The 26,273-nt window shown below is 32.6% G+C and overlaps 1 protein-coding gene across 7 annotated transcripts in view; it reads right to left on the reverse strand.

Moving 5' to 3' along the window:
- Positions 1 to 1,793: 1,793 nt before the first annotated feature.
- SNX13 (sorting nexin 13) overlaps positions 1,794 to 26,273 on the reverse strand; it is a 117,119-nt gene continuing 92,639 nt past the window's right edge. For 6 of the 7 annotated variants that reach the window (XM_015589505.2, XM_015589506.2, XM_025046850.1 and 3 more), the window contains 9 exons: positions 25,077 to 25,249; positions 20,309 to 20,416; positions 18,400 to 18,510; positions 13,703 to 13,864; positions 12,364 to 12,435; positions 9,797 to 9,942; positions 9,468 to 9,536; positions 7,631 to 7,743; positions 1,794 to 5,363 (listed from right to left, as the gene is read on the reverse strand). In XM_015589505.2, coding sequence (XP_015444991.2) covers positions 5,116 to 5,363; positions 7,631 to 7,743; positions 9,468 to 9,536; positions 9,797 to 9,942; positions 12,364 to 12,435; positions 13,703 to 13,864; positions 18,400 to 18,510; positions 20,309 to 20,416; positions 25,077 to 25,249 — 1,202 coding nt within the window. In that variant the 3' untranslated portion in view covers positions 1,794 to 5,115. The remainder of the gene's footprint in view (positions 5,364 to 7,630; positions 7,744 to 9,467; positions 9,537 to 9,796; positions 9,943 to 12,363; positions 12,436 to 13,702; positions 13,865 to 18,399; positions 18,511 to 20,308; positions 20,417 to 25,076; positions 25,250 to 26,273) is intronic. The other variant, XM_006911968.3, reaches the window with a different exon arrangement.

A 26,273-nucleotide genomic window follows, 5' to 3' on the forward strand; every position in this document is an offset into this window, starting at 1 on the left:
ATCTGAGAACTTAGATTTCAGGAATGTTCCTGCAATTCCCCAAACTGAATAAAAGCGGCTCACTGTGCCTAAATTGTTTGTACAAAATACATGCTTTATGCAGAACATATGCTTTCCTTGTGGGAGTCTAGAACTTTGGTATGTGCCAGGCAGAGGGTTGCCTCCATGCTCTCTCCCAATAAAAATCATAGGCATTGTCTTGAATGAGCTTTCTTGGTTGGCGATATTTCACAAATGTCACAACTCATTGACATCACCGGGAGACCTTTGGAAATTCATGCCTGGTTTCTCTCAGACTTCGCCCTATGCAGCTTTTCCCTTTGAGTTTGTTCTACATCCGTTTGCTGTTAATAAATGTTAGCTGTATGACCATGGGCTAAATCTGGTGAGCCCTCCTGGTGAATCACCAGGGGGCAGTCTCGGAGATTTCCAAGGCACAGTCCTATTGTTTTGTTCCATTCGTTATGTAAAAGGTCATGTTTCCCAACTTAAAATATCACATTTCATACATTTCTCATACATTGTATACATTGGTAGATAGACATGAGTTGATTAAGTATAATTTTCATTCTATTAATTTTTTTCTTGTGAAGTGCTAGGCTCTCAATAGCTGCTGTACACATGGGTCAATGTCTGGCACAAATTTTAAAAACTAAACTGCACAGTATTACATTTTTCTCTCTTACATTTTCCTAGTTCTCTCTTGATCACATCAGCAAGGTCCTTGGCAAGTATCTCACTTGTCATGAGATGTACTCTATTTCCCCTGAGTTGATAATTCTGATACTCAGGGGCCAAATTCAACTCTAATATTTGCTATATAATCAGCTGGTGATTTTTCATATTCTTTTTTCTTCCCAAAACTGATCTTTCCACTGGAATAAAAGGTTAAAAAAGTTTTTAAAAAATCTTTGTGTCCCAAATCCATTGGTTTTTCTGTCTAAAACTTGTATTCCGTAATTAAAGATTCTTCACTTTTATTTCTCCCTGAGATTTTCAAACCATGTTCCTAGGGAACATTATCCTCAAGCTATTAGTAAGTGTTTATGACAAAAGATTCTATCTGTGGTTAACTAAGTTTGGGAAGTTAGGTAAACAAAGTTAAACAGATTTATTCATTAGAAAACTTTCCAGAACCTTTGATATAATCATTTGAATTGTGAAGAACACTTTAGGATTTTGAATAGCATGCCGATTTGTATAAGTTACATAAAAGTATAAAATTATTCACGCAGGAACATTTTAAAAGGACCAATACTTTATGGTATGCATTTCGAGAAAGACTATGCCAGGCGCTGGCAGGGTAGCAGTAATCACACCTGACGTCTGAGAAATCTGTGGATACAGGTCCCAGGGGCTGCAAATATTATGACCAACCAACCAGACATAGCTACACTGCTGCATACTGAGTCTACTGCTTTAAAAACTGACAAGTCAAAAATTATATTAGTCAGACTATGAATTAAAAATGAGATAAAATAAAAACTGTTAATGGATTATTATAGATCTCTCTCTATGGGAAAATTACTTTGTAATTTTGAATGACAGGGAAGTATGAAGTTTCTTGAACATTGTGGTAGTAAATTCCTTTCCCCATAAAAGAAAAAACTAAATTCAGCTTAGATGTAAGTCAGTAATCACTCAATAGCTCATCTATCAACCTGGAATTTGCATTGCTTGATTTCTAAAATGAAAGGAAAAGAAAAATACACAAGAGATACTAAAAATAAGACCACTGAGCAAGCATTTTTTAAGTGATAAAAAATACATCTCTACTAAATAAAGTCAACAGGAAGGTTTGTTAATACTTTATTAGTATTTTCTAATGGACAGAACATAACACAAACCAAATAAAATTTTTACTCTTCTTTTTAGTTCAATAAAAATAACTGACATTCTGATTGTTGTTTCTTCTTTGTTAAAGAAGGAAAGTATTGACATAATAATTAGGCACACAGCTGACACTTACTGTACAATGATATGCACAAGTTACCTTTTAACAGTTATAATCCTAAAATGTGCTCTTTATATTTTTCCCTTGTAATACAGGAGTCATGCTCCTATAGCAAAATTTACTAACAACAAAAGAACTTTATAAGGAGTAACAAAAAGACTTTTAAAACAAGTCCTTAAATAAAAGGATGCAGCAACAACGGAATGTAAGTTGTTGGGTTAAGAAGACAGTTTAAACTGGATCTGAAAACATTAAAAATTCATTTATTTTACAATTACTCAAATACACATGCATTAAATGAAAATATTGCACAAAAATTAAAATTTTAGATTGTGAAATTTATATTGTTCTTAATTTTTAAAAAATTGGTACACTTTCTGGTAGCACTTAACTGCTTGATTTTTTCCAAACACCAGCAGCGCAAACTTAAAATGAGCAAACTGAAATATCCAAGAAAGTTGTTTTTGTTTTTTAAAAAAATTAAGGCTAACCAAGTGCATCCATTGGTCAATGGCACAAATGTTTCCAGCAACTATTCCAAACACCCTAATAATAGGAGACGTCCATCTAAGCACTATATTTAAATCATACAATCAATTTTTTAGGTGAACGAACTATTACAAGTTAGTAGTGATGGTTTCTAAATAGTTTGTTACCTGAAAAATCAGAAAACCCAAAGAATAATTAATTTTGATGGTTCCTGCCCAAAGGCACCACTGACTTAAAAAAAACACATTCAAAAATCAAATATCAGAAGTCATAAAGCCTCTTCATGTATATTCATATATGCAATAAATGTATTAAATGTAATAATTTTATTAAATATAGTACACTGTACTTATGGGTTATATATTTTACACACAGCTTGACCAAGTCATTCAAAAAGTATCTCTAATTTTGGCATAACCACGGCTCTCTCTGATGTAAAACACAGATGTGCATAGATGCACAAACATTTACATAGACTACCATTTGACATTTCTGCTTTTGAAATATAAACTCTTTTAAACAAAAATTATTTTAAAAACCCATTTACTCAAATATTTTTTGGTATGATGCAGTTATCTTGCAGGGCTGCTATGAAATTTGCAATTTTGCATGACATTTCTTTCCCTGATGGCCAGCATTCCTCACGTTATCTAAAAATGTTTCTTCACATGTACACGCTAGACTCTTACATGAATTCTTCTGTTTACTCTTAGATTTATTTATGTCAAAAATATACTTGAAACGGGCAGGGGCATAATTGAAAATCATTGCACTTATGGCCATGCTGATGCTTTTTACAGACACGTTTCACATAGCCTCACATTTAAAGCCTGGGGCATGGGGCATGGGGCATGGGGCATGGGGCATGGGGAGGGGCCAGGGCAGGGAGACACACTGAGAAGAAATATTATTTCTTCCACCAGAGTTAATAAGGACCTTTTCTCATTTGCAAGTTGCAATGAAAGAGATTTCATTTATGTAATTTTGAAGACATGCAACACACGCTGAATATATGCATACTACAAGTATGCACAACAGCATTATTAATAAATATGATTATTATTATAAAGCTTTAAAGGAAGGCTTTATTCTGTTATTAGGCTTCACTCTGTATGTAGGATCTCAGTGAATACAAGATAGTAATATCTTGTTCCAATCTTAAAGCCTCCAAATAACTGGATACCAATACTTTGTCCCTTTACCTTAAGCATCCAGCCGTTCTTTTAATACCAGGATCTTGGCTCAGTGGTCTGATAAGTAGCTTAACTATTTTAAGGTTTTAGTGTTAAATATTTTTAAAAGAAAAAAATGTTGACACACCCAAACCCTCAGTCAGTGGAAGTATTTACAACTACGCAGAAATCCTGCATACAAGGGATATAAAGACTTCCAAGATGGACATACATGGAAAATGAGAAAACTATAAGAGATGCAGAGGCTCCAAAACTGGAAAAGGTATTTTGTTGTTGTTAATATAAAATTATCTTAGGGACCTAAATGTATACACTGAGGGGTTTTGCCAACTTGCTTTATTTAGTAGAATTTTACATTATGCAAAATATAAATAAAAGCATATTTTAAAAAATATTATAGTTCTGTTTTCATTATTTTCATGTATGTACACTACTATAGAATTAGGAATTTGTATGTTTACATATGACTAATAAACTCATTTAATCCTTTGATTTGCTATTTTTGCAATCACCTAAGGTATGTCTAGATCATACAATTTAAAATTATCATCTGGTAACTTTCAATAGAGTACTGGTTTTTTTTTTAAATTTACAAATTTTTAGGACAGAATTTATTTGGCAGTTCTTTCAACAAATTATACCCCCTACTGTATAAACAGTAATTTCTTAAAGGTAAAGAAAACTGTAATAATTTTGAAACTTATATGAGAGCCACCATACGCTTCTTTTTGCATTCAGAATGCCAAAAGAAAACTTATGATTAAGTATCATAAGAGCAAAATAGAGTCCTTAAAGCACATATGAATCAATTAAAATTTGTTTTATACCAATGAATAACAAATCCAATCAAACTGTTTCTGATTGGTTTTATTATATACTAGGTTTCACTTTATATCACGAAACTATAATTTGGGTATAAGGTTACTTCATACGTTAAGGGTATTCTGTCACTTTCCCCAGATCCAAAACAGATGTTCCAAAGATCATTCGCCTGGCTAATCCACACTATATCAAAATTCCAACACAGACTTATAAAATTATTATGCAAAACAATCCCTCCAAATCGTACATTGCACAATCTCCCACTGTTAAACAAATTAGCCAATTTTTCTGTGAACAATTGTTTTGTGCTTTCCTTAGCTCTCATACATACATACACTCTGGCACTTTGTCTTTGCTGGAGAATGCTGATTAGTTTGAAACTACAGAGACCAGCATCATTCTTGCTTGAGATGGGGGCAGCATCCTCTCAATGTTGCAAAAATACGCACCAAATCATTTAAGACACAGCAACTCTCTTGGTAGTGGCTGATTACAGACGAGGATGAGAAGAATCACAGTCTTATGGATGTATTAATAATCTATTTTGAGACGCTAAAAGACTGGTGCAGACACAACAGTATATGAGTTAAGCCCCAGAAGATGTGTCCATACCATTAGTTCTGGACAAAATGAACAACAGTTTCATAGATTGGAGTGTCACCTTTTCTGTAAAGAAGGCGCTTGAGTTGTTTGAAGTTTCTGTTTATATTTCTGCATCTGCTTTGATCGTGAATGCAGTTTGTTGAAAAGTTCACGGAATTTATACTGTGGAAATAAGGTTTCCAAAAAGCCTTCCAAGAAGACATAAACCATCCTTCTATTTAACTGGTTGTGCTGAAACATTTCAAAAACACGAAGAATACCTTTCCGTGTTGTCTCAGCCCCAATAATGTGCTTCAGTTCATCTAAATGAAGGCGGGAAAATAAACACAATTTGTTACTTGAATAAAGGAAACTCAAGGCCTAAATTATGCTCTAAGTTAAACAGGGTAGAGTACACAGCAGAGTAACGATATTCAGTTAACGTGTTTCGGCTATGTACCATAACTGAGGCTTAACGTTTATAGGTGTGCATGCATCCATCCACTTACACGACAGGGACTGGAAGAACACAGCACAGGAGAAAGGAGGATCCAGACTCAGAAAAGCTTAATTAGAATTACCACCCTGCCCCTTAATACCTGTACGTCACCCACCCTGAGGAGTCTGTTTTCTCATCTGTAAAATGGGAATGTATAACAAATACTTTGTCCCTTTATCTTAAGCAGCCTTGATTCTAAGACATTCTTTTAATACCAGGACTCGCTCAGTGGCCTGATAAGTACCTTCATTATTTTAAGGTTTTAATGTTATCATTATAACTGTAAAGATTTATAAGGCTTTAATGACATAATGTGAAAAGTGATCTGTAAACTCTAAAACACCAAGTATTCTTACTACATGTAATGTACAATGAGAAATATGCTCTAAGGAAACTATGTTGAAAGTTGATCTATGATCTCAAAAAACTTGCAACACAGTAAAAGTGCCATTAAAATACTAAAAGTATAAAGGTGTTGGGTGGGGAGGGCGGGGTGATGGCTGGAATTCTACATGAGAATACCAGAGGAGAGAAGCTTCCCTTCAGGCAGTGACAACTGAAGTAGACTTGCTACCAGGGCAGTGTTTTCACAGATACAAACAGATGCAGGATTAGCTTTGGTGGAGAGAACATCAATGAGCAAATGAGCACTAAGAGGGAAAACAAGGCAGCTTCAGGAAATGGGGGTAGTATTTTAGGACTCCTGAAAGAGAAAGTGGAGAAAAAAAATGGAAAACTAACAGTGCTGTGACTGTCAGGGTGAGCAAGTTTGGAGTTTACTCCTAGGCACATGGAGCCATTACAGATATTTGAGTATGAGAACATGTATGATTATTCTTAGTTATTCATAATCAGGGCCCCAAAGGTAGTAAATATTTTACTGCTTTTGAAAGAAACTTGCCACTTCCAAAAGGTATGTTTCTAACTAGGGTACAAAAAATTGGAGCAAATAGTTTATGAATTCACTAAAAAATAAGAGTGGGATTATGTATATATAAAAATATAATACTTTTATATCAACTTTCACTGTGTTCCATGTCTTCACACGTCACCTTCTCAGGGAAGCCTTCCCTAGTCACCTTATCTACAATCGCAACTCACTAGACACCTCCCATTTCCTGCACTATTCATCTCCTCCGCACTTACCACTGTCTACCATAGTGCACTTTATTAACTTAGTCCGCTTTCTGTGTTCCTCTGTTAGGAGGTTAGCTCCAAGAAGGCAAGGATCAGTGCAAAGGATAGTGTCTGGCATTATATGCTCTCAATAAATACTTACTGAAAAAATGCATTAAGGTTTCTTCCAGCTGTATAATTGAGTGAATCTATCACACGATCTGGTTTATTCTAATTCTTTATTAAATAATATTCTGTTGTTACTTTTTTAAAATGTTACTTCCATAATTTGCTTTTTATCTCTAAATGCAACAGCATAGTCTACAGGGCAGAATTAACAGCCATGTGACAAATTTCTAATTTAACTGACAGAAGAGAAACTTGATTATTAAAATCCATGATAAAAATGTAGTTTTAAATTATAAAAAAAATAGGAAAATAGGTATTATATGATATTAAAGAAGTTAGCAAATATTTTTCCATTCTCTATATCCACCATTCAAATGTGGAGTGAAGATATCTAGGTATTTTCAAAGACATTCATAACCAAAGAAGGGTCAACCACCCAGCCGATACATTTTATTTATCATCAACTTTATTCTCAAAATGGTTTCAAGGTAACAAAGACAAGTGGTTAAAAGCACCATTTTTTTCCAAGTGGCTGAAAGCAGCGGCTGTCAAGTCCTTCCGAGCTGAGTCGGAATCCCGACACTCTCTTACTAGCTATCAACCTTGGGTGGCTTACTGAAATTCTTTGAGCTTCTCTTTCCTCACATATAAAGCTGTGGCATTAACAGTGCCTAGCTTCATAATATTGTTATGATGCTTAGGGAAGAAAAAATGAGAAATGCCTAGAACAGTGTCTAATGTATGGTAAACAATCAAATGGTAGTTATAATTAAACTAGCATGCCCAATGTCAAAAATTTAGAAGAATTACAAATTCATGAAATTTTTAGCGAACAGGTTCACTTACCCGGCATAATTGAAAGTAATTTAGTTTTTCCTGCAATTCTTGTTCTCATTCGAATAGCTTTATCTCTGCATGGAACAGTTTCTGCTAAAATGCCATTTGGCCAAAAGGCATCTCTATTTAAAAAGATTAAATAAATTTTGTAATCATTTTCATTTTCTAATGATAAAAGTTGGTAAAAATTCTAATTTTCTACAGAAAACACAAACATAAACAGAGAGAGGAAACATTTCTGAAATTTATACAGGTATGACATTCAATAAATAGTAATGAAGTATGAAGTTCAATTTTAGGCATAAAAGGATATACACAAGAAATATAACAGATGTATTCTGCCCTGAAATAACATAAACATTAACAAATGATAAAGGAAGCAAAATGAAATATATAGATGGCTACATGACAGCCATTTAAACTCAAAGTCAGCCTCTCTCATCTCACTGAGATGGAACATCTCACCTAAACACAGCCCACGATATCCTGAATTTGGATACCTTAGTGATATCCCTTAGTTCCCTTATAACTAAGCCAATATAGAGCAAATTCTGCATCCACGCCTTCTAGCTGGATTGATGACAACATTCCTTTTACATATATAACCCATTCTTCGTCACTTTCACAGCATCCCTGTTCCTTAGTTCTCAGGCCAAAGGCAGGAATTAAGCGTAATACCTAATCTTCCATGTGGGAATTTGGTCTGAGGGAGAGACTCCCCAGAACAGTTGTTTTTAACTCTGCATATCAGAAACACCTGGGAGCTTTAAAAAATATTACTGTCCAGGCCTTCTAACGGATTAATTAACTCAGACTCCCTGGAGATTGGGCCCAGGCATCAGTACTTTTTAAAGCTCTGCAAGTGATTCCAATGTGCCATCAAGGCAGAGAATCACTGCTGCAGAGGAACAGCATTTACCTGCCCTGAAACTGAACCGACGCGCCAGGGCAGGTGGTTCAGCTCTTGGCAACAGTATGGTATAGTGAGGAAGAACTTAGCTTCAAAGTAGAGAAACCGGCTGCTTACTCTCAGTACACGAGCCTTTGCGCAAGCTGCTTAATTTTCTAATCCTCGATTTTCTCATAACAAAATGAAGACAAAAATCCCTATCTTGTGAAACATGATAAAATCAGAAAGTGTACATACAGTAGTTGGCACAGCACCAAGCAAATAGTGTTCAATACAGATAGCTCCCTTCTTGTTTCTGTTACTTCAAAACACACAATGCCATGAATATTTATGCCTTGCTTATCTTTCACTTCTAGAAAAGAGGTTTATTTCTCTGCTATGTTGTGCTTTCCCTAAAAGGACTGCGTCGCGCAGTCCCCAGTGACTGGCAAGGTGTTAATAAGCACAGAAGAGGGTCTCAGAATATTTTTATAGAATGAACATATGACTTGGAGTATCGCTGCCTTTTCAGAGGTTTAAATAGTTAAAAAATTAGACTATGGCCAGAGACACACATATTTACAATTTTTTTTCATTTAAAATTAAGGTTAGCAAATACAACTGGGAAAAATTAGTCCTCAACACTAAGTATTCGATTAGATTGATCATGCCTTATCTACACTAATATTTTAATTATTTTAAAGTCACATCACTGTAATAAAATGTAGCTTAACATCTTAAAGAATTTTCTTCTACACTTTTTTTCTGTTCTGGTTTTAGAGAAAACAAAGATCAATAGGTCCATGGGACAAAAGTTTATTATAATTCAAGTCTTTTTGCTCATCAGTGATGACTAAAACCAACTTTACAGCCAGGAAGAAAAGGAATCAAAGTTAATCAGTGATAACAATGCTAAACTCTGTACTACCAGAAAGAAGTGACTGTCTTAAAATATACCTGAAACGTTTCACTAAGTCAGCTACTTGCTCAGGGGAGGTCATCCAATCAACATGGTCAACTATTTTTCTGAAAGTAAAGAAATTTAAATGAGTAAGGTCAAAATTTTATAAGGTGAATAAAATAAAGAAACACTACTTTCATGTAGTAAATAACTTAATTTGTATGTAAATTATCTCTAAGAGCAACAGACTGCTTTAATAATCTTCTTAAAAGGCCCAGGGAAGGAAATTCTCCCATAAAGGCTGAGCAATCTACTTCCAGAAGTAAAAGTTTAAAAGCTAACTAAGACCAGCTCTAAGGGGTGGGGAGAATAAAAAATGTGGTACCTATTGATAGTATCACCATATGTGGCTCTAATAAGCTGCTGGAGTAGGTTTTTGATATTTCTTCGCAACCACTGATTTCTCTCTTTTAGGTCGAATACTTCATCCATGAGAAGCAGCATTACCCTAAGTGGAATATTGTCATCCACCTGACAAAATATGGGAAGAAATAAGCACATGTTTGAGTTACCTATTACAAACGGATACTTTTGCTGCTTTACAAAATAATTGCTATCATTTCACAGGTCAGAGAACAAGTTATAACTTTCATAACCTGACATTTCATAACCTGACAATTCTAATTTAGAGAAGATATTTTTAACAGTCATTTTGACAGAATACATAATGTCACAACCCTATGATGAGTAAATTCCATGGATATAACAAAAAATTTTTCTCAAAGTGGATTCATGACAATCTTAGGGGAAAATGATTTGGCTCTTTGGGTAGAGTCTGTTATAGTTTGTCAAGAAAAATGCTAGTCCCTTTGCCTATTTCCTGGGGCATCGTATTCAAAAGAACAAAACATTCTCAACATTTCTCCTTATTTAATACAATGAAAATATCTATATAAAATAATGTGTTTTGCTAAATACATAGTGAGTTGTATGTATTTAGGTATTTTCAGGAAAGACAACAGAATAAAATCTAGTACATGGCTAAGTTAACATTACAAAAGACATATTTCAATAGACCACTAGAATTTTCTTTTAGCTTTTAACAAGTAAAAATTTGAACACTTTTTTTATGAGAATATTCAATTAATGATGTAAAAAAATAAAGGAAGACAATTAGAATGCCTTGATGTGAAAAAACATATATAAAGCCAAAAACATGTGCAGATCTACAACTGCAACAAAACTGCACATAATTGCCAATAAGTTTATAATTCTTTCATCACTAAGATACTCTTTCCAATTATTTCTTCATCAATGTTGTAATTTAAATACAGAGAAAACAGCATGACTTATACATTTTTCACTGTCATGTTGTAAACATTTTCTTAGCCCATCTTCCATTTCATATACTGAGAGATCATAGCTTAACCAAGGAACAGGAGACGGGGACACAGTGGGGAAGCGGGGATGAGAGACACATTTCATTAATGAGGCAAAATAAATCCTGTTTTGGTCTCTGATCAAGTATATTCATGAGTTTGGTGCCACAGAACAATTCTAATAAAGTTAAATTGTAAATATCTTTAACAAAAGGTATGATGTTATGGATATTACAGCAGCACGACTCATAATAAAACATTCTGAAATAGTCTTGAAAAACAAAAATATTATCTTTTTAAAAGACAGTTTTATTATAAAGAAATTCAATGAGAAACCAAGGGAGATCATTATAACTTTAAAATGAATCTGCCTAATAGACCAAAATACAGAGTCCATACCCAAACATATATAATAATCTGATTTGTGACAAAGGAAAAACACAGTACACTGAGGAAAAGAGGGCTTTCTCAGTAAATGGTACTTGGGTAAACTGGACCCCTACCTCACTCCATACACAAAAATCAATCTTAGATGAATGGCAAATCTAAATTTTAGCATGGTAAAACAAAGAAAATTTTAAAAGAAAATCACAATATCTTTATGACCTTGCAAAAGGCACAGATTGTATGTAGAGTGAACAAAAGCATACAAAGAAGATATCTGCAATACATAAATACTTACATCTGACAAAGAACCAATATTCAGATAATATAAAGCATTCTTACTAATCAAAAGACAAAAGACAGCCAAGCCAACAGAAAAATGGGGGAAAGCACTAAACACAGAAGACAAGACACTGAAGTGGCCAATGAACATACGAAAAGGGGTTCAACATTTCAACAGTCATCAGAGAAATGAAAATCCACAGGAGATATAACAACCAGAATGGCCCAAAGTTAAAAAGATACAACACTGGCAGGCTGCAGAACACTGGAATTCTCATGCATTGCTGATGGCAGAGTAAGTGGAACAAACACTTTGAAAACTATGTGATAACACCTATAAAAGCTAAACTTTTGCAAACCCTCCAACAAAGCAATTCCATTCTTCCATGTAGACCCAAGAGAAACATGTACTTATTTTTTAAATAAAAAGACATGTACCAGAATGCTCATAGAAGTACTCTTCATAACACAACAAATAAATTGTACTATATTTACAAAATGGAATACTGTAAGGCCACGAGAATGAAACTATCACCACACAAAACACATGGACGACTATCACAATGTTGAGCAAAAAAGCCAGACTTGAAGGAGTACGTACCTTATAGTTTCATTTATATAAAGTATAAAAGCAGGGTAGAAGTCAGGATAGTGATTATCCTTGGTGGGGGAGAGGATAGTGACAGGAAGAGAGCATTAGGGGCTTTCTGGGGATACGGACAACAATCTGTTTCTTGTTTACAGGGCTGATTATATGGGCATGTTCAGTTTGTAAGAATTCAACAAACTTAACACTATATATGCACATTAACGATATACATAATTATATTTCATTAAAGAGTTAAAAAGATCTGCCAAGTATGATCTGAATGACAACTGAATATTACCCAAAATAAAATTAACTCACAGTATCATCAAGTTGAGCTGAGACTCGACAATGCTCAGGATCTGAATCAGTCTTTGGAATTAAAGGAGGCATCTACCATTAAAAAAAAAAAAAAAAAAAAAAAAAAAGAAAACACACTGGAGCACAGTGAAAGAACACAGTATGACAATAAACCAAAATTAGGATCAAACATGATAAACAGCATTTGATTTGATTTTTAGGACAATATATAAACAAAATTCTTAAATATTAAAAAGTAGTAATGATCTAAAATTAGAAACCATATATAAAAGGGTGATTATTTCATTATCAAAAGATTTTTTTCCCCTTTAAAAAAAGATTAACTTTTGAGTTGAAAAGGAGATTACTCCCATATTTAAAGAAAAGTCAAATGATTTAAAAGCCAAAAGTTAACAGCAAGGCCAGGGCTTTCTTTTGCCACGAAGAGCTTGATAGTATGTTAACAGGCCGAAGGAACTAATTAACCGACTGTTAAGTGTGGGGGAAAAGGACAGAAAGACCAGTCAGGATTAGCTCGTCATCTGTCAGCACAGGAAGAACTGTCCAGATCACCTATTATAACCCCTTCATGTTACAGGAGAGGAAAAAAGAAGCCTGGAAAAGTTCAGTGACATCTGCATGAAGTCATACAGGTAACTATTGGCAGAAGCAGCACTGGAAAATCCTCATTTCAGTGTTAAGTGTACTTTTCCCATGATTAGAAATAAAACTGAACCATCAGAGATAGTAAGAGAATTGATAGAAAAGTAAAATTAACACACATTACTTAAGGAGTTGTCTCTTACAGTACAGAAATTCTGTATTTCTATACATTTCCTCTTCATTCAAACTAATGAAACAAATAGAAAAAATTCTAATAGCTATATGTTTTATAGTCTTGATAATAACCTTAAACAACTAGGTCAAAATTATAAAAAGTACAAATTTAGGAAGCAACGAACTTTGCCCCCTACCTGTATTTGCTAACATAATAAAAAAGACTCCTAGGAAACTCTTCTATGCCACTCACAAGTATATATACACTCGCAAGTATGGCCACAGAGACATAATGGTGAAAGACTTCTCACTCTGATCATGTGAATCAGGAGAAATTAGACTTTATGTTTCCTGGTAAATACTAGTATAACTAATTTTCACAACAGCATTTATTTACTTTGCTATAAAACTTCATAGCATTAGAGGATAAAAATGACATAATGGAATAAAACAGTATAAAGAATGTTCATTTTACAAATTTTAAATGTTTTAAATGGTTTTTGGACTACTGGAAGAAAATAAGGTAAATCTTAGTTGACTTAAAAATAGTTTGCTTTAGACATTACTGAAGACATCTTCTTACCTTGAAAAATGATTGTTTTATGTCTTGACCTAATCTTTCTGACATTTTGCCCATGTTGTCTGACATTTTAGTCATTCCCTCTGCCAAGCTATCAGGAAGGGATTTAACTGCATTTGAAACATTCCTCATAGAATTTCGAAGTGGATTTACAAAAGTGTCCATCTAAAAGGGAGAAGATATTAAACCATGACTTTATTATATCAGATTTGTTATTTACCTGAGAAGCCTGGGAAAATACAGAGTGTAACACATGAAAGATGCAATAGCTCACTGCTTTTTAAAAGTATGTAACTGTTGTCTCCAATGTGCCTTAAAAATGTATTTTCACATGCAAATACATGATTAAAAAATGTGAGTAATAAGTTTATTGCTAGAAAATGAATATTAGCTTTGGCTGCCTTATTTTTAAAAATCTGTTTTCCAAAACAGAAATTGATGCGAGTGGAATTAGTCACAATATACTTCTGCCACAATTCAAGGCAATGAATAGGTACTGTAAGGAGATACTAAAAACAAACAAACAAACAGATAAACAGAAACCTCAAATAACTACCAAGTAACTATTTTAAATTAATTTTTTTAAAGATTTTTTAGGATTATTTTTACTTGCTCAGTTAGAATCCATGGAGTGAATTTGGAATCCATTATGAAGAAAAAAAAGAGAAGTTGCAAATCAGACGTATAAACCATATTTTAATAAGAGAGAATGGAAAAACTATAAAAGAAAATATGACCAGAGATGCAAAAAGGAATAATATCCAGAGAGTTCGGATGGATTAAAATAGACATCTGACTATACAAATGTCAGATAATTTCAATTAAGAAAGAGAGAGACATTTAAAGAAACCAAAGTAGCTGAATATGGAATTTTGTGAGATAACAAACACAAATAAACAAAAAAAGAAAAATACAAAAAGGGACACAAAACCAGTCATACCAAACTATAAGGATATTTTTCAAAAAGTGTTGAGTCTCATAAAAACTATCACAGAAACAAATTATGCTTCAAGAAAAAAGAAAAAAAAAACAGTTAAAAAACTGAACCCCATTATTTAAGGAACATAGCAAAATGTTAATAGATGACATCAAGAAGACAAAACTCCTTCACTCTAATTTGCTTTCATAGTTTCCGTCAAGAAAAATTTTCTGAAAAGGTAAAATAAGTACAGTAACAACAACAAAAAGAACTGAATTTCGAAATAACCGTAAAAGGGTTGAGAGTTTTAATTATTTCCTGGCTTAGGCTGAGCCAATAGTGCTACAGATACATTTGACAGAATATGCAACATATGTGAGAACACTGTCACAGTATGAACCAAAGGACAGAAATGAGGATGAAGAAGCGTTTGAAGATAACAAACACAAATAAACAAAAAAAGAAAAATACAAAAAGGGACACAAAACCAGTCATACCAAACTATAAGGATATTTTTCAAAAAGTGTTGAGTCTCATAAAAACTACCACAGAAACAAATTATGCTTCAAGAAAAAAGAAAAAAAAAAACAGTTAAAAAACTGAACCCCATTATTTAAGGAACATAGCAAAATGTTAATAGATGACATCAAGAAGACAAAACTCCTTCACTCTAATTTGCTTTCATAGTTTCCGTCAAGAAAAATTTTCTGAAAAGGTAAAATAAGTACAGTAACAACAACAAAAAGAACTGAATTTCGAAATAACCGTAAAAGGGTTGAGAGTTTTAATTATTTCCTGGCTTAGGCTGAGCCAATAGTGCTACAGATACATTTGACAGAATATGCAACATATGTGAGAACACTGTCACAGTATGAACCAAAGGACAGAAATGAGGATGAAGAAGCGTTTGAAAAACACTACCACTAGTGAAGAGAGATAAAGAAATAAGGACAAAAAGATGAAGTTAACTCTTGTGTGTTTATGCACGTGTGTGTGTGAAATTACATATGTATGTGTTTGCGTATGTGTGTGTAATTCTAATTCTATATATAGTTAATTTTTGGTTAACCAGAACAGTGTTCAAATCAATCAGAATATTATTTCCAACACAGACATTTTTGCCAAGTGCTTTTTAAAAAAACTGTAATAACATTATAAATGAACTAAGTCATGAGAACACAAGCAGATTTCTTGAGAGAGATAAACATGAGAATACCACATTTAATATGCACAGCTTGAGGGAAAACTGCCACCTCTCTATAAATTATAAAGTTCACAGAAGAGGAAGAATTTCAGCATAGAAGGCATGAATTTCACTTTAATCCACAATCTACATTAAAAACTATTGGAATATCTTCAGAAATATTTTAGAATTTTATATATCTTACTCTTCACAGTAGAAATGTGGGTTCAGCTAATATAACCTTTAGAGCTGGTTAAATGAATACTTCACATGCTAGCAAGGTTATGTGGCTAAACTAACACCGATATTCTTTTAAGATAAGAGAACTTAAATCTATATCATGAATTAGATATTTAAAATAGTTGCCTGTGCCCCATTCCAGACCTACAGAATTGATTTGCTTTTCTTTTCCCTTTTCCTTTATTTTCCCCCTTTCCCCAACTTCTGAGGGTAAAGCTCACGCATCCGTCTTGAAATGGGGGCTGGAGGAGCCAAGGAGGATGGAAAAACCTCCACAGGAGATTCTGATGCCTAACACTAAAGGATAATTTTAGAAGTATAAAAACAGAGTCCGTCACCATATGATAACTTTTCTAAAAACAGGATTTGTCTTAAAACAGATGTTTAAAACAAAAAAAGAAAAAATGTGCAAATCACCAAGCAAAGGAGTGACTTATGAACTGCTGGCCCAAGTACACACTTAGCTTGACTTACAAAGATGTTATCTATTCATTCACTTACCACCTTAGTTATTTGTATGGGTAACAACACAAACAAAGGGATTTTAACAAATGTAGGTCCCTAACTATAGCTTAAAACGCCTTCACACCATGACATAAAATTTGACAGATCCTGAGTGCAAAAGGGGAAGACTGCTTGTTAATTACTTTTTCTAGGAATTGGCCCATAGATTTAACAAAGCTAGACAAATTGTGTAATATAAAGTATTATTTCTCAGGCTTTCAATAGCCACTGATAAAATGTTTACAGATGATTTTCTCTAATAGCTATTTAATTTCCAGTGAAATATAATTAAGAAATACAATTAAATTATAATTTAGCCAAAAAGAAAACTCTAATTTTTGATATGCATATAAATTATTCTGACACTCTAAAAGATGTCAAGATGACCCTGGTAATTACCAAGATGATTTATGAAAAATACATGTTATTGTGGATTTCCAGAAATAATTCAGAAGGCTCTTTAGACTCCAGCAGTAATTTTTTTGAAAAGTGATATATAACTGTTTATTTAGATATATATATACACACACATATATATATAATCTACTGTTGGTTAGTAAAAAGATATTCTGTACATTTAATATAATGCTTCTTTTATCTCAAAAAGCTATATCAATTTACCAGTTTATCTTAAATTGATACAATCTTGAGAGAAAATAAGGTAAACATAAAAAAATGAAATACTGGAATGCATCTCTTTTGACAATAAAACCATTTAGTGTTGAAATTTAAACTCTATCACTTCAATCATGAAATACAAAGACCACCACATTTTTTTACCTACCATACGGCATATAACCTAGAACTTGTTATTAAAACATTTCACTTAAAATGTTAACATCCACTTGGATGTTAAAACCTAACATTCAAGAGAAATCGCATAAAATTCTTATGCGTAGAGTTGTTAATTCTTATTTATTTTGTGCCAATTCCTTAATTTTTTTAAGTTAATTTTTTTTAGGGGGAGAGAATAGGCAAGGGAGTCTTTTTAATTTTCATTTTGAAATAACTTCAGGCTTTTAAAAAGTTGCAAAAATAATACAGATTGTTTCTACATACCCTCCACCCAGCTTCCCCAACTTCTATTACTGCTCCTGCTACTACTGCTGCTTCCACTACTAAGACTCAACAGTTATTCAGAAGTTGGTTATCTGCCAGACACTGTAATACAGAGATTATCTCATGTGATTCACATAATGCTCTAAAATGAGGATTAACACCTTCATTTCCTGATAAAATTAAGGAACCAAAAAGGTTAAATGACATGTTGCAGGTCACAGCAAATGGCAGAGCAGGGTTCTGAATCACAGATTACCTGATCCCAAAATTTGTGTTCATACCCACTAAGATATCTTACCCGACTTGGGCACTTATTGTCTTAACCCAGTATGTTATTCCAAGTAAAGGTCTTGTATAGAAAAATTAATTTTAAATAATAAAGATTTCACTTAAGAGGCATAAGAACAAAACCTATTTAATACTTTTCCTATCCTCACTCCCAATGTAAGAGACATTTCCTCCTAGTAAGAAACAGTTCCTTCTGAAGCTAATGAAAAGCTTGTGACCTGTCATATGCAAACCTTCCATAACGCATCATTTCAAAGGTGTTTTTTTTTCTTTGTTTGAAGCTACTGATGGATTTTAATCTACATGTAAGGACAGGAGTTTATACTTGTTAGATACATCTATCAACAGCAGGCTTAATAAAGCATAGAAGATAAACATGCCAAGGAGCATTTAATAAAATTTTCTAATTAAAAAAAAAATACATACAAATATAAATTAATTTTCTTTTATCAAAAACAAAGTATGAAAATAGATTTGTAAAGAAAATCAACACAAAAGTCTGCTTACCTTGCGAGCAAAATCCCCTTTTCCTTTACTGTAGGCTTTGTTCTCGAGGAAATCATATACATAGTGAGCCAAAGCTGGGGATGCTTTCATCATTTCAGGAGTTAATAGTAACTAACAGGAAAAAAAGAGGTATCTTACACTGATAGGATACTAGAAACTACTATTTATCATTTCATATGGTAGAAAGTTAAGACTATAAAGAAGTTTTTATTTAAAAAAAACAATTATACAGGTCAAATTATCAATAATTCTATGACGATTAACAGTTAGGTGTATATTCTCCCCATCTGCTATACTGACTTTCAACGCATCTAATATGAAAGTTGTCCAAATATACTTACTATTACATTTCTCAGGTTTTAGAGCTGATACTAAGATCCTCATTAGTAAACGGTTGTATTATTCACATTCTATTTTTAAATTTAACATTAGTAGAAAGTACATAAAGTAATCCAGACAAAAACTTTTAAGTGTTATAAAACAAAATATTGCTTTCCCAATTGTTAATGATATAATCTAACATTCTAGCTTATTTTCTTCAGTGTAACATGTTTTGACATATTGAGTTCATTAGCTAAGAAGTATACAGTACAATCACATTTAAAATATACCTCTATAACATCCAATTTGAGAAACAATGGTTATTTTCTAAATCTTATAAATGATTGATACAGATTGTAATGCAATTAAAGTTAGTACATTAAAAAAATCAAAACATTTGACAAATCAGTCAATGATATCAGACATTCAGATTTAAGCCAGGAGATAAAGATGAATAACAACAGAAATATATATGTTTTTGCTATCCTTTCAATAAGTAATAATGCATGGAAATTACAACCATAAATAATAATACCATGAAAATTACAATTATGGTTGTAAAGAAACCCAATCAAACATGTTTAAAAGAGAGAGAAACCTTCCAAACAAAATATTCAGCATAGTATTAGCTGAGTTATACTAAATACTAAGGTAGAGTCAGCAAACTTTTTCTGTAAAGGTCCAGATAGTAATTATTTTAGGTTTTGTGGTACAGAGTTTCTGCTGAAGCTATTCAACTCTGCTGTAATAGTGCAAAAGCAGTGACAGACAACAGAAAACTAAATAGGTGGCTGTGCTCCAGTAAAACTCTTAATAAATACAGGTGGTGGGCTAGATTTGGTCTGCAGGCTGTAATTTGTTGACCCCTGCTCTAGGGAAGGGAGTGAGGAGCTAAATAATAAATACTATATATGTACCTGGACTGAAGCCTTGTCTAACAGATGAGAAAACTTTATAAACGATTCATTAGCGTAAAAAAACTATAATAATAATATTATGATTATCTGGCATCTGGGCACCTTGGTCTAAAACAAAGTTATTTCTGGAGGTCCTAACAGCTTATGTAGTAAGTAACTTGTGAGACATGTTTTTTTATTCCACAAGAGAAATCTACATGCCTAGAATGCTACACATTAGAAATAGTCCCTCAGATCAATTCTTCTCTTGAATTATCCTGTAATTTTAGAATTGTTAGACTCATTCTGGACCATGGGAGGCAGCTACACACATTTACCTAAGAATTAAAATCTGCTAACTTTGGATAGATCATGAAGAACTACTACCTACTGAATCAGAAACATTTATCTGTTAGTCTACTACAAAAACTTAGCCTTTCCAGGAATGCAGAATGGACATGTGTGCCTATGTATATCATCTAAACCCAAAGAACCAAAATCCCTAGCACTTCTTATCAATAAACAGAAAAATATTATTTATAAATTACCAAGTAGACTGCATGTCACATCTGACATGCTACTCAAAATTTCTATTAACTATTACAGAAAAACATTCTTTAATAAAGAAATCTGCTGTATCTGTGTGCTATATTAAAATGAAAACCTATGAATAATAATAAACATGAACTTACCTGCAAATACGCATTTAGATCTTTTTTTCTCTTTTCTAAAAAATCTCTATCCATATTATTAAAAGTCTTTTTACCAGGAAGCTTCAATATACTTGATAAATTTTCAAACTAGAAGGCAAAACACATTCAATAATCTTAATTTTTACAAAAAGAGAAAAGTATTTTCCAAGCAACAATTTTTCTACATATCAAAAGAATCTTGAACAGGTCATTCTGCAATATATTTTATTAATAAAAAATCAGAAAATAGAAAAATATTGTCCAAATATGTCCAAATCACAGTTCCAATGTTATTTATTATGAAGTATTTTCAATTAAGGACAAATATACATAACTGATGAAGATGAGTGATGTTCACATGGGTTTCATTTTAATACTCTCATTTTGAGATTGTTCAAAATCCTAATACTAAAAGTTTCTAAAAAAAAAAATTCTTAACAACTCCTTGATTTGTGAATAAAGTATTAGCAAACAAATCTTTAAGGATCAAAATTATGAGTTCCTGGCTTGTTTAAAAATCACATTAAGAAATATTTTTTATACTGATGACTTCAATTCAATTAATCATTGTATTAGCTAATTATTAAAAGCAGAAAAGAACATTTAAAATATAGTTTACAGCTATATTAGAACTCTGTGCATATACAAGTGTAGTACAACACTGATACTTCTTCCCAACCGCATGAAAAATAAACTTAGATTACTACCAAAAAAAAAAAAATTAAGAGCCATCAGCATATATCTTACTTTTGTAAAACCACAAACACAAAGTAAGTGTTCATACTCTTAAGCTTAGCATTTATAGACTTAACACTTGGGTGTACCTTCAAAGGTCCAGATATGGAGTGATCTACAGATGTGCCTTGCTGAAGCAAATATTTTAACAATAGCAGCTGCTAACAGTAAAGTCATTTAGCTAGTGACTGTACCTGGCCAACAGCCTAGAATCTGAAACTTCAAGCAGCCTCATTGCTTTTCCAATGTGATACTTATTCCAAAGTGAAACAAACTTTCTAAAACCCTTCTTTGTTTAAAAACTCATTCGTTCCTGGTGCAGAGATTAAAGAGGAAATGGAAAGATGCAGGATAATTTTCATCCACAATCTGGAAGATTCTGATAAATTATTACATGGAATGGCAAATCAGATGGTTGCTTGGAGCTATAATGTGAACAAGTTTATGTTCCATGTAAAAGGTAAAAGCAGTTCTTTTGCCCAACTCAGAGCAAGAAAAACAAAAAGTTGCAAGGCAATTTACAGGGAAAATGTTATGCTGTAGTGATATTCACAAATTTGGTGATTCACACAAGTATGAGAATGGGTCCCCCTTGGATAGCAAACGGCCAATGTAGAACACCTGGTTTTATGAATTATTTATTTATTTTTTAAATCACACCTTATAGAAGTAAATTTATATTTTGAAGGTGTCCTAAAAGATATTTCCTGGAATATTACTTATCCACATTATCTTAAATTACAGGCTCAATTTTACAGAATTCAGAGTTTATTCTGGTGTTACTAATATGTTATAGACTCAACTGTAGTCCCCCAACAAGAAGCCCTAATCTTTAGTAATTCAGAATGTGACTGCATGTGAAGATTAAGTCTTTAGAGAGGTGATTAAATTTTTAAAAAAACTCTTAGGATGGGTCCTATCTAATCCGCCTGTTGTGCTTATAAGAGGAGGAAATCTGAATACACACAGAGACATGGAGGATGAGAGCACACAAAGAAAAGGCCATCTGAGGCCTCACCACAGTGAGAAGGGCAATCAACTGAACGCCAAAGAGAGATGCCTCAGGGGAATCCATAGAGGCTGACACCTCAATCTTGGACTTCTAGCTTCCAGAACTGTGAGAAAATGAATTTCTACTGTTTAAGCCGCTTTCTACTGTTTAAGCCGCCCCGTCTATAGTAGTTTTTATGGCAGCCCTAGCAAACTAATACCCTAAGGGAATATAACAGTTTCCAGCAAAACAACAATTTATTTCAGAAACTTTAAAATATTAAACCTTATTAATAAAAAATAAAAAAATGAAATGTTACAATAGAGTTATTTTCTTAAAATCTAAACTAAACTTTTTAAACTGTCTGGAACAAAAGCATGTATGATTAATAGTTTTATCAAATATTGTTATAAAGAAAAGGAAAATGTTTACATTCAATATATATTAACTCATAAGCTTGGTATTTAAAAGATTATTTATAAGTACAAGTACAAAGTAGCCTATTCCTGAAAAAGCAATATATTTCCTCTGCCAAAAATTCATAAAATAAGTTAGAAATTTACCTAAAAACCTCACAAAACTTAAAGTATCTCCAGGTTTACAAAGGACTCAGATACTATATGTAAATCACAGAAATTCTAAAATCAAAGATTTTATCTTTCTACACTGACTATGTCAAGTTTAGATTCCTAATACACTTCTGGAAAATTTTTAAAGTGAGTTTGAAATTTTATTTTAGTAAGATTCAAAATGCATTTCTATCCAAGTACATACTTCTACTCAGTTACTTCAATGCACACTTAGTGTCTTTTAAGCCACTACTAGTATTTTATGTATACTTACACACATTCACCCAGTAAAAGAGAAGTACACAGTATCTACTGGAATGCAAACTCCTAGGGGCAAGACCTTGAGTCTGTCTTGTTCACTGTTATACTCCCAGCACTGAGAACAGTGCCCAGCACATAGGAAAAGCTCAATAATTATTTGTTAAATACTGAATGGGTAGTTCAGGCCACTTCTAAAATAACATGACTTTTAACATTTTAATTATTTTCTTTTAATTTTATAAATCTTAACCATAAAATACCCAATTAGACTATTAAAAAATCTTTAAAGAAAATGATAGTTCATATATTTAGATTGGACAAAAGTTTACACCACAAAGTTTATCAACAAAATGAAACCTGTTTTAAAATAAAACTAATACTTTATAAGAGCTTTATGGAGTTAAAATTTGTGTCAAAGGGCTGTACTGTTACCAACTGGTAAATTACAAGTCTCTATATTTTCCTTCTGCTATTTTATAGGGGATTTGAGTTTAAAAAACACAGGTAAGGCAGAGCAAAAGGGCAAACAGCCTGAGTCTTATTTATAAATGCTTAGTATTTTTCTTAAACTTAAATTTTAATTCACAAGTTTAGTTTTTAATTGCTTAAGCTCTGTGAGCAATCTAAATACTTAAGTAATCACGTACTACTGTGATTTTATAGGAAACACACATTCAAAACACTGGCACTTCACCTGCACGGAGCCCTTTCAAAAATGAACTGTGCTTGATCAATTTCATTAAATTTCTGGTGCTGTACTGAAAGGGGAAATTTCTGTATGAACTGTTCTATTAATAAAGTTTTTAAAAAGTATGTCCTTCACTTATATTTGTCAATATGTAAACATAATATTTACATTCCTAGCCTAGAACATTTCAATTAGGCAATGATCCTTCCTCTTAGTAGTAGAAATAAAATTAGACCTATTCACACAAAGAAAATTTTATATTACAGCAAATTCCCATTAATTTTTAAGTAAATAAAATTACTCTTAATGATTCTTAAAATTATCTTAAAATTTGTCATGTTTGGTTAAAGTGAGGATGAGAATATATGAAATATCAGATTTTAAAATAATATCAAACAAAATATTTGAAAAAGTAAAGTAATTATTTCTTCAATATGGGGCAGAATATTCTTTTACCTCTGCAAACAAATCAAGCGAAGCATGAAAGATGTATTCAATAAGAACAGAAAAAGACATGTCCAAAGTTATTAATTTCCTTCTGAATATAACTCAAAATAGTCCTTTCAATATGAGCTTCTGAAGTGAGTCAACACTAACTTTGTTTTTAGTTTTAACCTATTAATAGTTTATTTCACACTCATTCGAAAAATATTTTAATGATATTACCATAGTGCCAAACATATTTTTCCCACTATCTTAACTGAAAAAGATATTTTCTGCTTAGTAAGCTAGTACAATGTCATTTCAAAGTTTTAGACGATCCAATCAAATGTCATCATTAATTATTATAATTTTTGTCAGTTTAATACCAGGTGTATATTTACAAACCTTGAGTGAAATCAAAACCTCTTGAGAGTTAAATTTCATAGATAACCTACTTCAATTCATCTGCTGATATTTTATTTTTTTCTAAGGACAAGAAAAGATATTTAATAAAAAATAGAACAGAAATAATTTGCTTATATTATCTTTTTATTTATGATCTTTATACTTCTATAAAACAAGATCATTGTATTTAGTAAGAATTACAAACATGATTTGGTTAATGTTAAATTTAATTTAGGTTGTGGTTCTTAAAATAACTTAAAGAATCAAGGATTTAACTGTTGGATAAGACTGCCATTTAAAATGACTGTAGCACTGAATTACATTGCCAAAAAAACCCCACAAAATGTCCTATAGTGATCCCCATCTTTACTTTAAACCAAACCTAAATACTTTGCAACACATACACACACGCATGCACATGCACAAGAACGCACTGTTACAATGAGAAATATACATTCATTTTAATTTTCCAAGGTATATCACTGATATTTTGTCTAGTCCACAATGGTTAGGACTAGTTAGATTTATTGGTTATATGCTCAAAGTCATTATAACATTTATGCTGATTACACAAAAATTCTTACCTTATTTTCTTTTATTAGCTTTGACCAATACCTTAGCATCCTCAGAACTATTTTAATCAAACACTGAATCAGAAAACAATTTAAAGTACACAAACTTTAAAAACCTCATTACCTGTTCAGTGATTCTCATGTGGAAGTCATGGAAGTCACTGTAACGACGATAGGTTTTCCACATCTCCTCACTGTTTAGATTGCGCCGATGTACAGTGATGGCATATAATGCATATGTCTTGCCATGATCGTTACAAACGCCTGCCACAGCATATGGGTCATAGTCAGCATATACTAGTCATTTAAAACAAAATGAAGAGGAACAAAAGACACAAAAAGGAGGAAGATGAAGAACAAAAACAAAACGGACAACATGAAATGAAGAATTTGAAATGACAGACTGAGACAAAAGGATGTCACCATAGGACAAAATAGATCTCCATCCTTTCTACTCATATCTACAAGGTGTTATTGATGATGGCAACATTGCAAAATAAACTACGTGTTTATGATGACACTACCAACCACACGGTGATGTCTACTTTGGACTGTTATCTCAAAGAGCTTTTACTCATTATTCATTATGATATCACAGTACCCCTTTTCACAGTATAGTTTGAGAGTCTTAAATTTAATAGAGGAAAAATAACAGAAACAAAATAATAGCCTTCACTATCTAGTATTATTTCAATTAAAATCTCTTCAACTAACCAGAAAGCAAAAGCCACAGGATTAAAATTTATCTACTCCTTTGGCAAGTCTTTCTCACTTAATAATATTCAACAATTTACAAGTGTAGTATATTCTGGAGATTTTTCTTTTAAAGGCATTTTTCTACTAGCCTGCCACAAACAGTCCAAGTCTGGGGGTCTCTAAAATCAAAACCTGTTCACGTTTTGTACTAATCTTAAGAGATACCCTTTGAATAATTTTTTTTAAATGTGTCTTTCCTATTTTCCATTTTCCAGTGTTTTGTATTGTATTCTATTCTAGATCATTTCTTCAGGTCTCCAAAAGTTTAGTGAGTCTCCACTCATCTGCATTTGGTCTATTTTTTAATCTATCCACTGACCTTAATTTCAATCACTGCATTTTTTGACTTCTACAATTTTACTTGGTTCTTTTTTCTCAGTGTTGCATTCTTATCTCTGTGAGTATGCAGACATTGTCGCAGGCTGGGAGACATGTGGACTACGCTCACCCAAGGACAGCTGAGCCTCGGCCTACCCACCTTGGTGAACAAACAGGCATTCAGTTTCCTGCGGGTGACAGATTCCATTTCTAACCTTGATCTTTGCTTTCTTTGCGCCCCCCCCAA

This window comes from Pteropus alecto, unplaced genomic scaffold (genome assembly GCF_000325575.1).
Source record: "Pteropus alecto unplaced genomic scaffold, ASM32557v1 scaffold21, whole genome shotgun sequence".
Taxonomy (NCBI): Eukaryota; Metazoa; Chordata; class Mammalia; order Chiroptera; family Pteropodidae; genus Pteropus; species Pteropus alecto.